At 41.5% G+C, this 17,604-nt stretch overlaps 1 protein-coding gene across 1 annotated transcript in view; it reads left to right on the forward strand.

Annotated features, from left to right (window-relative positions):
- Window positions 1–2,849: 2,849 nt before the first annotated feature.
- LOC307138039 (CUB domain-containing protein 1-like) overlaps window positions 2,850–17,604 on the forward strand; it is a 54,507-nt gene continuing 39,752 nt past the window's right edge. Inside the window, exons 1-2 of the mRNA XM_079836143.1 lie at window positions 2,850–3,042; window positions 13,735–13,932. Coding sequence (XP_079692269.1) covers window positions 2,970–3,042; window positions 13,735–13,932 — 271 coding nt within the window. The 5' untranslated portion in view covers window positions 2,850–2,969. The remainder of the gene's footprint in view (window positions 3,043–13,734; window positions 13,933–17,604) is intronic.

The following is a 17,604-nucleotide window of genomic DNA, read 5'->3' on the forward strand; positions in this document are numbered from 1 at the left end:
AAGCGGACTTGACTTACCCTGCTTTCTCAGGTTTAACATACCTCCCATTCTGAAACAGAAAACCCAGAGTTTCCCTCATTTCAGGGTTAACATACTCACTTGTTTTTCAAGTGACAGAGTTTTCACTTAACCTCCTTTCTGAAACGGGCCCCTGGTCCCAACCAGAGAAAGTTTTCCAAAACATTGATAATATGTGCTTTTCTCTCAGTGAGAGATACAGACAATGGTACACACCACATTCATCTTGATTCTTTAGGGTTTCAGTAAAAGGAAATATAAAATGAAATTAAAATAAAATAAAATAAATGAAATCCATATTTCATCTCTGGAAGCCAGGCTGAATGAGCAATCACTGTTACTGCATTCCTGTCAAGTTAGAGGTGTGTGATGCCTCCAAAATCCAAACAGATGACAACATGTTCTGAAATCAAGCGTTTTAGCGAAACATCACAGACGCCCAGGACAGACCCATAACTTCTTGGAGGAAACACAAAATATCAGAAACTGAGCACTGATATGATGTGAGACCACGCCCTTCACACCACTCATCGAACACCTGCCACTTACAGCCATATAAGGACCGCGAAGAAACGGCCCTGGCATTCTGTATAGTAGCAACCACATGCAGGGGAAGCCCTAGTGCGTTTAGGTTCATCCTCTCATGGGCCAGGCCCAGAGAGCCACACTGTCCAGGTGTGGGTGATAAATCTCCCCGTTCGCTTGAGACAATAGGTCTGTGCGGAGGGGAAGGCGCCATGGCTGGGCATGTAACAGAGGAATTATCTCCGCCAACCATGGTGCTTTGGGCCACCTGGGTACTATCAGAATGAGTGACAGGCCCTTCTCTCTCACACTGGCCAGTGAGGAATTAACAGGCACAGGGGAGGAAAGGCATACAGCAGCACTCTGGGCCATGGGTGGGCAAGTGCTTCCACCCCGAGGGGCGCGTTCATGTCCTTTAGCGAGAAGAATTTAGAACAATGGCTGTTTTCGCACGAGGCGAATAGATTTATGGATGCCTTTACGAATGCCCAGCTGGCTTATTTGTGATGCAATAATGCCCTCTAGTGGGGAAACTAGGGACGGCATGCGGGGGCTCAGAGAGATGTCCACCCTTTGCAGATAAAAGTGCTTTCCCTGCAGAGAGAGGATATCTCTCTGTAACGAATTCATATGATTCGTTTGATTTAATGTGTTTTTTGTGTTTTGTTTTGGGAAACACTGGGGCCGAAGCCTTTATTAGCTGAGTGAAGGGAACACAGTATGTGCGGTGTGGTGACACTGCTCTTGCACTTTTCCTCACAACAGACCCCCTGAACGACAGGGAATGGACAGGGGCTCTGAGGCAGGAAGAGAGTCCAAAGAGCTTGCCACTCGTGAACGTGGACCCGAAGACCCCATCAGCCAAATATCAGGCAGGCCGCTTGCATTTCGAGTCGGTGGGGGTAGAGTTTGCGGGTTTTCCTGCCACGGCAGGAGTAGATTTTCCCCAGGGCTTAGCAGAGGGTGGGTTGCTCTGCCATGGTTGGGGCTTGTCAGGAGCAATTGAATGTTGATTGATTGCTCCTGATCGTTTGCTCCTGTCTCATGTCTGCCTCCTTAAAAATATTCCATATTTCCTTGGCATTCTATGAAAAGACATTGATACAAATAGAATGCATAACACATCAAACAAAAACAGGGAAATTATGATAATATTACTTTAATATATATATATATATATATATATATATATATATATATATATATATATATATATATATATATATATATATATATATATATATATATATATATATATATATATATATTTATATAATTATTTACTTTTACTTTGCTAAACAAAACAGTGAGGATCAAGCAGGTAATTATGAGGAATTCATGTTCAGTTTTGTTGATGTTGTAAACCTGTATTATAAGTATGAAGGTATTTGCTATCATGAAATAGGTAACATTTTACAATAAGATTTCATTAGTTAACTACATTTGTTAACATGAACTAATAATAAACTGCCCTTCTACAGCATTTATTAATCTTAGTTTATATTAATTTCAGCATTTACTAATACATTATTAAAATAAAAAGTTGTATATGTTAAATTAGTTAATGCATGTCAAGTAACATGAACAAACAATGAACAGCTGTATTTTTACTAACTAACATTGACAAAGATTAAAATATTAATATACAATAACAAATGTATATTGCTCATGGTTAGTTCATTTTTGTAATCAAGCAGATAGAGCAACCATTGACTACCATAGTAGGGAAAAAAATACTATGGTATGGTTGCTTGTATCTGCTTGGTTACAAACATTCGTCAAAATATCTTCTTTTGTGTTCAGCAGAACAAAGAAAACTTTGGAACAACTTGAGGGTGAGTAAATGATGACAGAATTTTCATTTTTGGGTGAACTATTCCTTTAACATTTTTTTTTTATTGTAGCCTCAAATATACACACAGAGATAAGAGTGAGCTGAGTGACGCTATCAAGAACGCTGCTGTACCATTTGCAGAATTAACGGACTTTTCCTCCCGTCCTCGGGAGTTCGTTCTCCTAGACCTAGGTGAACGATACACATATATTTAATTAATTTATAATAAATATATAAATTATATATAAATAGTCCTAAATTTAATCATTTAAAAAAAAATCCCAATTATGAGTATTATTCATACGATGACTCTCTTGTCATTACTTGCTCTCTCTCTCTCTCTCTCTCTCTCTCTCTCTCTCTCTCTCTCTCTCTCTCTCTCTCTCTCTCTCTCTCTCTCTCTCTCTCTCTCTCTCTCTCTCTCTACCTCCCACTTCTGGATGTAAACGGCAGCAGACGTCCGGTTTTAGTTACTGTAGCCTACTGTACTCCAGGGAGACGTTCTCTGAGGAACAGTGGAAACTAATATCTGCTGTCAGTGGCGCACGCTTACATTTTTAACTGTAAGGAGTTTATTGGATATTAAAGAGTCATGCAAGTCTGGCGGTGGACGTGCTTTTCACTTCTTTTGGGGATTTTCCCGTCATCATTCTCGGAGCTCACAGGTAACAGCCTCAAACTCACTCTAACTTTTACAGACACTACACTAATATCCATTTTGATGCCCAGTAAGTTGGTTAATCTTTACAATGCATTTGATTTACATTTACCCATATCGTAATCTTCCAAGAACTGACTGCAGGGTGTTGGATTTGTTTGAAAGAATTTATATTGGCTAATGGCAAATTTTATTTAGTGTTTCAATGTCTTTTCACACAACATCATTAGGGTACATCCGGGGCTAAAGGCACACCTTAAGAAAAACTTAATTCTCACTACTTCCATTGTATAGGCTATGAGTGCAGAAAAAACTTTTGAATTCAACATTTATGGAGCAACAGCTGTTTATTTTGTTTAAAAATCTTATAAATGTATGAGTTGGCAAGGTGGACCGTTTACCCCACAGACACGGGGCAAAAGGCACACAGTATTGATAAACATACTTTAGCTAAAATATGTTTTTCATAATGTTAACACTTGTTCAAAACAATAACTTTAGCTAAGTTTGTACTATTTTCTGTTTATTTTGATCAATAAAATAATTAATTTTTGTTCAATAAATATACTATCATTAAAAGTGAATACCCACATAGGAGGGGACGTTCCCTAAAGGTAATGAAAATCCCAAACCTTTATAGAACATTAGGGACGTTCCTAAAATGTCCTCTTTTGGCTATGAACATGCTGCAGTTTAAGGTTCCTTAAATGACTTTAGGGGGACCTTCCATTTTGGTTATTCTATGGTCACACAGTGCACTGCTCCGAGAGACAAAGGTTGAGAATCCAAACACAGCTTAACTTTAAAATAATCCACAATCTTAGTCAAAAACAGGCAAACAAGGCAAGAGAGACTACAGGCAAGTAATACAAGACCAAGAGACAAGAAACCAGGGAGAATGCTCAGAAATTCAGCGTTACACAAAACAAGACTTCGCAATAAATGACTGAGATAACCAGGCTTATATAGGGTGAAGCGAACAGGGTAATGAGACACAGGTGGATGTCATCAGGGATAATGAGTAGAGAGTATTATGGGTAATGTAGTTTGTGGTGATATGGTAATAGTCTGAGGTGGAGTGCCCTCTGGTGATTGTGACATAGCCCCCCCTCCTAAGGAGTGGCTTCCAGACACTCCTATAATAAGCCCGGAGGGAGGTGGAGCGGAGGCGGACCGTGGGGTGGGAGGGAGGGTCAGGCCCCTGGAGACTGAGGCAGAGCAGAAGGCCAGGAAGGAGCAGGCTGGACAGATAACCAGGGTGGCGTAGGCAGAGCAGGCGGCCAGGGTGGAGTAGGCAACCAGGATGGAGCAGGCTGGGCAGATGACCAGGGTGGCTCAGGCAGCCAGGGCGGAGCAGACGACCACCACAGTAGCGCAGACGAGGTTGAAGACCCCCACAGTGGAGCAGATGACCACCACAGCAGCGCAGATGAGGTTGAAGACCCCCACTGTGGAGCAGATGACCACCACAGCAGCGCAGATGAGGTTGAAGACCCCCACTGTGGAGCAGACGACCACCACAGCAGCGCAGATGAGGTTGAAGACCCCCACGGTGGAGCAGACGACCACCACAGCAGTGCAGACGAGGTTGAAGACCCCCACGGTGGAGCAGACGACCACCACAGCAGTGCAGACGAGGTTGAAGACCCCCAAGGTGGAGCAGACGACCACCACAGCAGCGCAGATGAGGTTGAAGACCCCCAAGGTGGAGCAGACGACCACCACAGCAGCGCAGATGAGGTTGAAGACCCCTCCGGGTGAAGCAGATGACCACCACAGCAGCGCAGACGAGGTTGAAGACCCCCACTGTGGAGCAGATGACCACCACAGCAGCGCAGACGAGGTTGAAGACCCACACTGTGGAGCAGACGACCACCACAGCAGCGCAGACGAGGTTGAAGACCCCCACGGTGGAGCAGACGACCACCACAGCAGCGCAGATGAGGTTGAAGACCCCCACGGTGGAGCAGACGACCACCACAGCAGCGCAGATGAGGTTGAAGACCCCCCCGGGTGAAGCAGATGACCACCACAGCAGCGCAGATGAGGTTGAAGACCCCCACGGTGGAGCAGACGACCACCACAGCAGCGCAGACGAGGTTGAAGACCCCCACGGTGGAGCAGACGACCACCACAGCAGCGCAGATGAGGTTGAAGACCCCCCCGGGTGAAGCAGATGACCACCACAGCAGCGCAGATGAGGTTGAAGACCCCCCCGGGTGAAGCAGATGACCACCACAGCAGCGCAGATGAGGTTGAAGACCCCCACGGTGGAGCAGACGACCACCACAGCAGCGCAGATGAGGTTGAAGACCCCCACGGTGGAGCAGATGACCACCACAGCAGCGCAGATGAGGTTGAAGACCCCCACTGTGGAGCAGATGACCACCACAGCAGCGCAGACGAGGTTGAAGACCCCCACGGTGGAGCAGACGACCACCACAGCAGCGCAGACGAGGTTGAAGACCCCCACGGTGGAGCAGACGACCACCACAGCAGCGCAGATGAGGTTGAAGACCCCCACGGTGGAGCAGACGACCACCACAGCAGCGCAGATGAGGTTGAAGACCCCCCCGGGTGAAGCAGATGACCACCACAGCAGCGCAGATGAGGTTGAAGACCCCCACGGTGGAGCAGATGACCACCACAGCAGCGCAGATGAGGTTGAAGACCCCCACGGTGGAGCAGACGACCACCACAGCAGCGCAGATGAGGTTGAAGACCCCCCCGGGTGAAGCAGATGACCACCACAGTAGCGCAGACGAGGTTGAAGACCCCCACAGTGGAGTAGATGACCACCACAGCAGTGCAGATGAGGTTGAAGACCCCGCGGGTGGAGCAGATGACCACCACAGCAGCGCAGACGAGGTTGAAGACCCCCTGGGTGAAGCAGACGACCACCACAGCAGCGCAGATGAGGTTGAAGACCCCCAAGGTGGAGCAGACGACCACCACAGCAGCGCAGATGAGGTTGAAGACCCCCAAGGTGGAGCAGACGACCACCACAGCAGCGCAGATGAGGTTGAAGACCCCTCCGGGTGAAGCAGATGACCACCACAGCAGCGCAGACGAGGTTGAAGACCCCCACTGTGGAGCAGATGACCACCACAGCAGCGCAGACGAGGTTGAAGACCCACACTGTGGAGCAGACGACCACCACAGCAGCGCAGACGAGGTTGAAGACCCCCACGGTGGAGCAGACGACCACCACAGCAGCGCAGATGAGGTTGAAGACCCCCACGGTGGAGCAGACGACCACCACAGCAGCGCAGATGAGGTTGAAGACCCCCCCGGGTGAAGCAGATGACCACCACAGCAGCGCAGATGAGGTTGAAGACCCCCACGGTGGAGCAGATGACCACCACAGCAGCGCAGATGAGGTTGAAGACCCCCACTGTGGAGCAGATGACCACCACAGCAGCGCAGACGAGGTTGAAGACCCCCACGGTGGAGCAGACGACCACCACAGCAGCGCAGACGAGGTTGAAGACCCCCACGGTGGAGCAGACGACCACCACAGCAGCGCAGATGAGGTTGAAGACCCCCACGGTGGAGCAGACGACCACCACAGCAGCGCAGATGAGGTTGAAGACCCCCCCGGGTGAAGCAGATGACCACCACAGCAGCGCAGATGAGGTTGAAGACCCCCACGGTGGAGCAGATGACCACCACAGCAGCGCAGATGAGGTTGAAGACCCCCACGGTGGAGCAGACGACCACCACAGCAGCGCAGATGAGGTTGAAGACCCCCCCGGGTGAAGCAGATGACCACCACAGTAGCGCAGACGAGGTTGAAGACCCCCACAGTGGAGTAGATGACCACCACAGCAGTGCAGATGAGGTTGAAGACCCCGCGGGTGGAGCAGATGACCACCACAGCAGCGCAGACGAGGTTGAAGACCCCCTGGGTGAAGCAGACGACCACCACAGCAGCGCAGATGAGGTTGAAGACCCCCACGGTGGAGCAGATGACCACCACAGCAGCGCAGATGAGGTTGAAGACCCCCCGGGTGGAGCAGATGACCACCACAGCAATGCAGACGATCTTGAAGCCCATGGCGGAGCAGACGACCACCAAAGAAGTGCAGATGGGCTTGAAGACCCCCACAGCGGAGCAAGCTGAGCAAGTGGCCCGGCTAGACTCCTCTCTGGACTCGGGACAGGAAGCAAAGTCCTCTCTGGACTCGTAACAGGAAGTGAAGTCCTCTCTTGGCTCGGTGCAGGGGACAGAGTCCACTCTGGTTTCGTGGCAGGGGCTAGTCATGGCAATGCAATGCACCTCGGCAGCTCTGGAAACTCCTTCCAGGACGACCGCGGGCTGCTCAGGAATAACCCCCTAGTTCTGAAGGATGTCCTGTGCTCCTCCCAAGCACGCAAGACCACCACCACATAAAACACCAGCATAGCACTCCTGGCCATGTCAGGACTCGGGACCACCGGACTCGAAACAGGAAATGTCACTGGGGTCTGACAGAGACCAAGATGGGACTAGATCCTGGAATGGCGGCCATTGCTACATTCGTACTCTGCGACTCCGACAGTGAATGCAGAGCCGCTTACCTGAAGGGCATAATCAAGGAACTCACTCAGAGACCCTCGAGGACCATCACGGACGAGTTTGGTTTGTAACAGTTTGTGGAGTCCATGGCAAAAAAACCAAAACAATCAACATAAAGTCTGGGAGGTTGGTGATGTTTGCGTTGTTCAGAAAGTATCTGATGTGGTCCTCGAGTGAGAGAGTTCCTTGGCATAGACGGACAAGACATACTGCTGGATCCATGTTATGGCGAAGTCTTCTGTTCTGTAACGTACTGCTCCGAGAGACAAAGGTTGAGAATCCAAACGCAGCTTTATTTTAGAATAATCCACAATCGTAGTCAAAAACAGGCAAAAGGTCATACACAGGAAAGCAGTCCAAACAGGCAAACAAGGCAGGAGAGACAGGCAAAAGGGTAATCCACAGAACAGGCAAGTAATCCAAGACCAAAAAACAAGAATCCAGGGAGAATGCTCAAAAAAGCAGTGTTACACAAAACAAGACTTCGCGGTAACACTTTATAATAACTACACGCTATGAAGCATTAGTTAAGCATTAGTACATAGTTAATTCATTATTTATAAATCATTAATAGACATTAATAGGCAGTTTATAAATACAGCTATAAATGCTCTATTCTTGATTTATAAGCATATCTATAATGTGTTTAATAATTGTATTTTCATACTTTATAAATGATCAATTAATCATTTCTATATTAAGTATTACATTATTTATAAACCAGTTATTTAGGAGTTGTCCGTGGTTCATCAGATCGTTTAGAAAGTGTAAGTAAATGATTAATAAACGATTTAAATGTACATTTATAAATCTTATTATTTAGACATATAATAATAGTTACTCAGTGTGTTAATAAATGCTTTATTAACATGTATTCATACTATAATTCATGATTAATTCAGGTAGTTATAAAACATTTAGTAGTTGTCAGTTAACTATTTCTGTGAGCTCATCTAAAGTGCCTCGTAAAGCTTTTACAAAGGAGATTTTTGTAGGCACATCCCCCCCCCCCCCCCCCAATTCTACCCAAGCGCCTTTGATGACGTGGATGATTACGTTACTGTTTATCATCTGTCCATCATCGTCTAAAGCCCGCCCTGACAATTTGATTGGTCCGAACAGTTTCTGTTCGGGCATAATTACTTCTCTACCGATCAAGTCCAGACCGAACTGCCCGAGTTAAAATGTTGTGGGCTGGGCTAAGTTCGGCTGGCATCCAGGCTAGACAGCAACATTACAAAGAGGATATTTGGAATGTTAAAGGGATAGTTCACCCAAAAATGACATTTCTGTCATCATTTACTCACCCTCAAGGTGTTCCAAACCTGTATGAGTTTCTTTGTTCTGCTGAACACAAAATAAGATATTTAGAAAGATGTTTGTAACCAAACAGAGAGAGCAACCATTGACTACCATAGTAGGGAAAAAATACTATGGTAGTCAAACAAATTGGATTAGAAATATGATTATGTAATTGTAAAGCTAATATTATAACTTTCATCATTATTAAAAAAAACATCATTGAGTGTAATTTAAGTGTTTGTATGCAAATAATTTAATTTTTAAATATTATACCTTAAATATTATAGTGGGCTAATGTAGTACCAGCTGACTCCCATAGTTTACAGCATTAGTTAAGAAATTAGTTTTCCTTGAGAAAAATAAAATAAAATTAATATTGAATCGAATTTAATCGAATTGCAAGCTTGTGAATTGAAATAGAATTTTGTGTCAATACCCAGCCCTAATATTTAGCTATATATAAAATAATATTTATTGAAAATAATATTTAAATTAACAACAATAAACATTATAAAAAACAATAAGAAATAAAACACAAGCAAACAATTCAGTCAAACGTACAACCCCAAATCAGAAAAAGTTGGGACAGTATGGAAAACACAAAAGAAAAAGAAAAGAAGTGATTTCTACATTTACTTTGACTTGTATTTCATTGCAGACAATATGAACACAAAATATTTCATGTTTTGTCTGGTCAACTTCATGTCATTTGTAAATATGCATCCTTTCCTGTGATTCAGACCTGCAACACATTTAAAAAAAAGTTGGGACAGGAGCAATTTAGGGCTAGTAATGAGGTAAAATGGTTAAATAATGATGTGATTTGAAACAGGTGATTGTAATTATGATTTGGTACTAAAGCAGCATCTAAGAAAGGTCTAATCCTTTAGGAGCAAAGATGGGCAGAGGATCGCCAGTTTGCCAACAAATACGTGAGAAAATTATTGAAATGTTTAAAAACAATGTTCCTCAAAGAAAGATAGGAAGAGATTTGGATATTTCACATTCAACAGTGCATAACATAATTAAATGATTCAAGGAATCTGGAGGAATTTCAGTGCGTAAAGGACAAGGGCGCAAGCCTAAGCTGAACAACCGTGATCTCCGATCCCTCAGGCGGCACTGCATCAAGAATCATCATTCATCTATAAGTGATATCACCACATGGGCTCAGGACTACTTTGGCAAACCTTTGTCAAGTACCACAATACGTAGTTACATCCACAAATTCCAGTTAAAACTGTACTGTGCCAAAAGGAAGCCCTATGTTAACAGTGTCCAGAAGCGCCGTCGACTTCTCTGGGCTCGGAGGCATCTGGGATGGACCATCACACAGTGGAAACGTGTACTGTGGTCAGATGAATCAGTATTTCAGGTAATTTTTGGGAGGAATGGACGCCGTGTGCTCCGGACCAAAGAAGAAAAGGATCATCCAGACTGTTACCAGCAACAAGTCCAAAAGCCAGGGTCTGTCATGGTATGGGGTTGTGTCAGTGCCCTTGGCAAAGGTAACTTGCACTTCTGTGAAGGCACCATTAATGCTGAAAAGTACATAGAGATTTTGGAGCATAATATGCTGCCTTCAAGAAGACATCTTTTCCAGGGACGTCCATGCATATTTCAACAAGACAATGCAAAACCACATTCTGCACACATTACAAAGTCCTGGCTGCGGAGAAAGAGGGTACGGGTACTTGACTGGCCTGCCTGCAGTCCCGACCTGTCTCCAATAGAGAATGTGTGGCGCATTTTGAAGTGCAAAATGCGACAACGAAGACCCCGTACTGTTGCCCACCTTAAGACTTGTTTGCAGGAAGAATGGGACAAAATTACACCTGAAACACTTCATTACTTGGTGTCTTCAGTCCCTAAACGTCTTTTAAGTGTTGTGAAAAGGAATGGCAACATTACAAAGTGGTAAATGCTTTACTGTCCCAACTTTTTTTTAAATGTGTTGCAGGTCTGAATGACAGGAAAGGATGCATATTTACAAATGACATGAAGTTGACCAGACAAAACATGAAATATTTTGTGTTCATATTGTCTGCAATGAAATACAAGTCAAAGTAAATTTAGAAATCACTTCTTTCTTTTTTTTTTTTGGCGTTTTCCATACTGTCCCAACTTTTGCTGATTTGGGGTTGTACAAAAGCAGTGCTCTAGTAAACCATACAGGACTTAAGTTAAATATGGCCTAAATATAAAGTCATAAAACTTAATTTTCCTCTTAACCAAAATTGGTTTGCTCTGGAACACGTTATAGATTAAAGAGACCAAAGATTGCCCGCTTGATATACCCAAAATGAATTATATATGTTTAACAAATATCTACATAAGAGCCAGTGGCAAATTACAGAAGGACTGACTGAGATGAAGCTGTTCTCTGCGGGTACACGAGCGCTGAACGGCCGCTGGTGGCCTGGAGCTCGCATCTGCGAAAGCGTCTGAACAAATTGTAAAATAGGCTCTATGTTTTATGAGTCACATATTTGAGGTCCAAATAACTACATCCTCACCTAAAACACTGTTAAAACTACATTTCGTGACACAACAGTAGTATTTTTTTTAAAACTTATGGTCGATTTGCTCGACCACCATGACAGTTGCTGCAAGTAGAGAGATACAAACGGTGAATCGGTTTGAGATAAAGGGTGAATATCTCATGGCTGGAAAAGGCTCTCAGCCAATCAGATTCGAGAACCAGAAAGAACTGTTGTATAAAGAGATATATTATATGTCACATCAACAAATGGAAAAGTCAGCCGGCCGTTAATTATCATGTCATAATTGTGCCTTTAGTCCCGACAGCAGGGGTGCCTTTTACCACAAATACCATACTTTTACATAATCCTCTGTTATATTTAATAATTTTAGCGATTCTAATTTGCTACTTAAATCTAAAACATAAAAAAAACATCAAATATTAGATCAAATCAGTGCATAATCAACTTTGTGCTGCAAAAGTGGGTCGATCGCAAGGTGCCTTCTAGTGGTTTAAAGGGGGAAAAATGTATGGTGCTATTTATCTCTGTGTGCCTTTAGACCCGATGTACCCTACAGCTTCCAATACATTTGAACTGTGTTGTTTTAGGGTGCACATCTTAAACAATAGCCTATACTTGAAACCATTTTTTCTTTGTGTGAAGAACATTGTAATCATCTAAAGAGCCTTTTTCACTATATAGAAACTTTTGTGCAATAGAAAGATTCTGTGAATGTTAAAGGTTCTTCATTCATGGAACCATAAATCCCAATTAAGAACCTTCAATTTTAAGAGTGTAAACAATTACCTAGTTCTGGCGTGAAACAAATACCGGTAGTGTTGCAGTCAGCAGTCTGCAGCGCGCTTACAGAAACCCTCCACCTTCCCCAGCTCCACCTGTATAGATCTGCTGCGGAAGGGTTAATTGTTGTATGTTACATGTGCGGCAGCAGTATGTCTTGCATGTTTACAATTGCATGTCTTTGTAATTTGTAATTGTAATTTTTTATGCTTTTAAAAAAAGCCTAATTGTGTCACACTCACTATATATGTGAAAAAAGCTCAAGGTTAAAGGGTTAGTTAACCCAAAAATGAAAATTCTGTCATTAATTACTCACCCTCATGTCGTTCGACACCCGTAAGACCTCCGTTCATATTCGGAACACAAATTAAGATATTTTAGTTGAAAGCTGATGGCTCTGAAAGGCTTCAGATAGGCCTCCATTGGCATTCAGTACATTCACACTTCCAAGATCCATGAAAGGCACTTAAAACGTCGTTACAAAGTCCATCTCACCACAGTGGCTCTACAATAATTTTACGATGCGACGACAATAGTTTTTGTGCGCAAAAAAAAATTAAAATAACACCTTTATCAAACTTGTTACTGTCTTCCGTGTGTGCCTCCACGACGCATGCGCAAGAATATGACGTAGCGCCGGCGTTTGGGAATCCATGAAATGCACACTTAAGCCCCATTTTGAGCACTACGCCGAGCCCTGAAGCACGATCAATGTAGAATCCAACAGCTTAGACACGCGCGTCTTCCTCTGCTTGTAAACAAATCGCTTCTGGGTCATGTGTTCGAACGCCGGATCTGCATCATATTCTCGCGCATGCGTCGTGGAGGCACACACGGAAGACAAGAACAAGTTGGATAAAGGTGTTATTTTGATTTTTTTTGCGCACAAAAACTATTGTCGTCGCATCGTAAAATTATTGTAGAGTCACTGTGGTGAGATGGTGGTGAGATGTGGTGAGACTTTGTAACGACGTTTTAAGTGCCTTTCATGGATCTTGGAAGTGTGAATGTACTGAATGCCAATGGAGGCCTATCTGAAGCCTTTCTCAGCCATCAGCTTTCAACTAAAATATCTTCATTTGTGTTCCGAATATGAACGGAGGTGTGACGGGTGTCGAACGACATGAGGGTGAGTAATTAATGACAGAATTTTCATTTTTGGGTGAACTAACCCTTTAAAGTGATGTGACAGCATCTAAAATGTTTTTTGGTAACACTTTACAATAAGGTTTATTAGGTTACGTTAGTTAACATGAACTAATAATGAACTGCACTTATAAAGCATTTATTTATCTTTGTTAATGTTAATTTCAACATTTACTAATGCATTATTAAAATCTTGTTAACATTAGTTAATGCACTGTGAACTAACATGAACAGCTGTATTTTTATTTACTAACATTAACAAAGATTAACTAATGCTGAACAGAGGTGTTGTTCGTGGTTAGTTCATGTTAACTAATGCCTTAACTAATGTTAACAAATACAACCTTATTGTAAAGTGTTACCTTTTTTTCTTGTTATACCTAAAAAGTGTGTCTTTGCATAATTTCAGGTGGTGCAGAGCTCTATGTTGCTGTTGAACAGGGAACAAGCATCCACATCAATACCAGTGCTGGCATAGACACACAGTGTGAAGTTTGTATAAGCCAGGTGTGCCAGTCTTCTGTGGTGCTCAAAAGTGATACCCATCTGAATTTCAGCTGTTCAGAGCCAGAGAATGTGTTCACCGTGGAGATCATCAGCGATAATGGTGAGAGCTGTCACATAAAAATAATACTTTTACATTTTTAATTTTTACTGTAATATGTAAGAAACATGTACGTACATGCTTGTATTTTTTAAAGAATAATGTGTATGCGTGGTTTAAAAAAAAAAAAGAAAAAAGTAAGTCACTGAATTAAGGCCACAAAACACAATAGATATGTGTCCACAAGACTTGTGACTAATATAAGTCTAGAGTTTTATCTGAGAATCATTGTGCCTACTCATTCACATAAAACAATATATTGATTAAAATTTTGTAAGGCACTTTTTCTTTACAAAGCCCGTATGTGAAGGGGTGTGAATGATCATGAATAATGCTGTGAATTACACCTGAGGAGACAATAGAACCACATAATGAGCCGCATAATGAATGAGCCTTTGAGTCAGGTATGTGAGGGAGCTAAGGAACAGGATTGTGTTTTGCTGTAGTTTATTTAAAATATAGTTAACAATATAAAGTGAGACCCAAAGGCACATTTCAAAGGCCCATTATATTTTAAATTATAAAAAGATTTGACATTACTATTCTTAATTTTTTTTAAAGAAGTTTCATGCTAAAAAAAACATTAATATCTTTACAGTAATAACATTGAACACAATTCAGTACTCAGTAAATGCAAATTAACTGAATAATTGGTAATGATTAATGTTATCAGTAAAAAATATTTGGGTTTTAAAACAACATAATACAAAGCAATTATGATTTCATAGAGTATAGGGTAAGTACAGGTTGATTGGGACACTTTTCCCTTTCATTGATTTCAATGGCAAACATTTTCTGAATCATTTGATTTTGTAAACTATGCGATACACACAATACTCAAATATAATTTCGAGTTTCGGTTCATTTATGACACACGCCGTGCAATGCATGTCTGCTATACTTGCTATCCAGGCCAATGGCTGATGAAACATTGATTAAGATTAAGATACAATTTATACAAAAGGAAATTTTTAACCAAAACTTAATGAAGTGGTCAAAATCATTTCTGACCCACTCCATGTCTCCCCACATATTGCACATCTTATGATGTGTGCTTTCTTACTTATGGTGTGCACTTTTCATAATCAACATTGATTAAATTAAAAAATAACATTAGGCTATAATATTTAAACATAAATATGAAATGTTTTAATTGATGTGACACTAGGCTATTTTACTGTAAACACTTCATAATCTGTCAAAAAGAGGCCAAAATAATTTAGACAGTCAGTAAATAACAGTCAGTAAATGTGAATCCTGCAGCAGGATTCATATTTAAATGGTCTTTTGCGGTTTAATATTCACAGGCACTAACAGAATAAACTTACCTCACAATCCTCAGGCTGGATCCGTTGCTGTTTTAAATTTAACAGCTTTTCTTCTGAAGTTATTCCAGGATTATTCCTCATTGTGTCTTAAAACTATGTAAAGTATATGCCCTGATGTGTCTATTCGAGATGATGCGGGCGGGGATATACTTGCATAGACTGTGTCAGAATTTGCCTTTGAAAAGAATGTGTGCTCTGTGGGCGTGGCCGCATTAGTGTATAATGAGCAGTGTTGTGAAGGATACTTTCAAAATGTATTTCGTTACAGAATACAGAATACATGCCCAAAAATGTAATTTGTAACATATTCTGTTACATATTTCATATTCTATTACATATTTCTGTGTATTCTGAATACTTGGATTACTTCCATTAGGGTTGTGCCGATAATGGCTGATCACAATGGAGTGCCTCCCCACGTCGCGAGTCTTGCGCAAGCGACACACACTAATCCTAGTCTATATAGTTAACCTAAAAACTTTGCACTACAGGGATTGCGCTGTAAATTAAAGTGAGAATATAACTAATGCAGATATGCTATTTTAAATATTGTAGTCTATGCCAGAGACGTGGCAGTCTGTGAAAATACCGTGTCAGGCAGGCTACACACAAATAACCTACTGATCATGACATTGTTAGCCTCTTGTCTTACACTGTGAATTTAACTTAAAATATTTAATATTTAATTTGATACAAGAAAACATAAGGAATAATAATTCCTTATTAATGAATTATTATTATACAAGCATATTGTAGTGTCTGAAATCGTCCTCATTGTCACAACTCTTGCTCCTGCACTGAAGCGGCAGTTTAATATAAACCCAGACTTCAGCGAACGTCAAATAACTCTTGTCTGGTTATTACTTTTAAAGACAATTTGCCTTAGCCATAATGTCAAATCAAATGAAAGAATGAAGGTGATTCTGATAACACACATAGAACACAGAAGAACAACAAATCAAGAACAAGAAAACGGGAACAACACTCAGACCGAAACTCGGGATTTACATTTCACTTATAATTGGCAGCACAATTAACTTTTTGTTGTGCAAAGCATAGGCTCTAAAATAAATGATGTTATTGAAATATTGTAAGGTGGTTGTATGAACTACACGAAAGAATCAAAATTGATCAGCGCCGTAATGGATTGTGAAAAGTGCGTGTAACCTATTGGAAAGCCAGTAATTAGAGTAAAATAACGAAATTATAGTTTTTAAGTAGAAAATAATATTTATGTAAAGAGATACAGTAAAATAAAATGTACTTAAAAGTACACAACTCTTCTTAAGTGGAAGAAAGCTACGTTTTCCCCTTTCACGTGCAAACTATTGGAAAGCCCGGATGAGTCATTAGTTGGGTTAGTAAAATAACGAAATTATAATTTTTAAGTTGAAAATAATATTTATTTAAAGAGATACAGTAAAATAAAAATTGCTTAAAAGTGCACAACTCTGTGGAAGAAAACTACGTTTTCCCATCATGTGCAAACTATTGGAAAGCCCATATGAGTCATTAGTTGGGTTAGTAAAATAATGAAATTATCATTTTTAAATAGAAAATAATATGTATGTAAAGAGATAGGCCTACAGTAAAATAAAAATTGAAGTGGAAGAAAGCTACGTTTCCCCCCTATAGGGCGGATGAGTAGTTGGGTTTTTAAAATAGCCTAACGAAATTATAGTTTTAAATAGAAAATAATATTTATGTAAAGAGATATAGTAAAATATAGAAACTCTTTTAAGTTCTTCAAGCCTTCTCGGGTATTTTCATAATAATAAAGAAAAAAACAGCTCTTCACTGACGCTGCACCGTTATATTTCGTTCTCCATTCTCTTTCTTTAATGTGAAGTGCTGTTTGAATTTCCAGGATATAAACGCGTTCTTGCCCTGGCTCTGTTGTTCTCTGTTGTCTAACTCTAGCTCCCGCTGCTCCTCTTCCGACTCCATTGTGATTTAAAAAAACGTGCGTTTTCATATTGGGGCGTTCTGGGAAATGTATGGAGTTGTCTTCATTTATTTAGAGAGTGAAACAGAGAAGTATCGTAATGTAATCCATTGATTTCAACAATGTAACTGTATTCTAAATACCAACTATTTAAAGTGTAACTGTAACGGAATACAGTTACTCATAATTTGTATTCTGAATACGTAACGCCGGTACATGTATTCCGTTGCTCCCCAACACTGATAATGAGACTCTCGCGAACGACTGACATCTCTCGCTTTTCAAATAGATTACATAAACAGAGAATATTTGTTTTTTAATTTAATTTACAATATTTAAAAACCTGACATTTCAACATATGTCGTCAGACATATGTCTCATGTTTGTGTGACAAGTATTCAC

This window comes from Gobio gobio, assembly GCF_949357685.1.
Source record: "Gobio gobio genome assembly, chromosome: 15".
Taxonomy (NCBI): Eukaryota; Metazoa; Chordata; class Actinopteri; order Cypriniformes; family Gobionidae; genus Gobio; species Gobio gobio.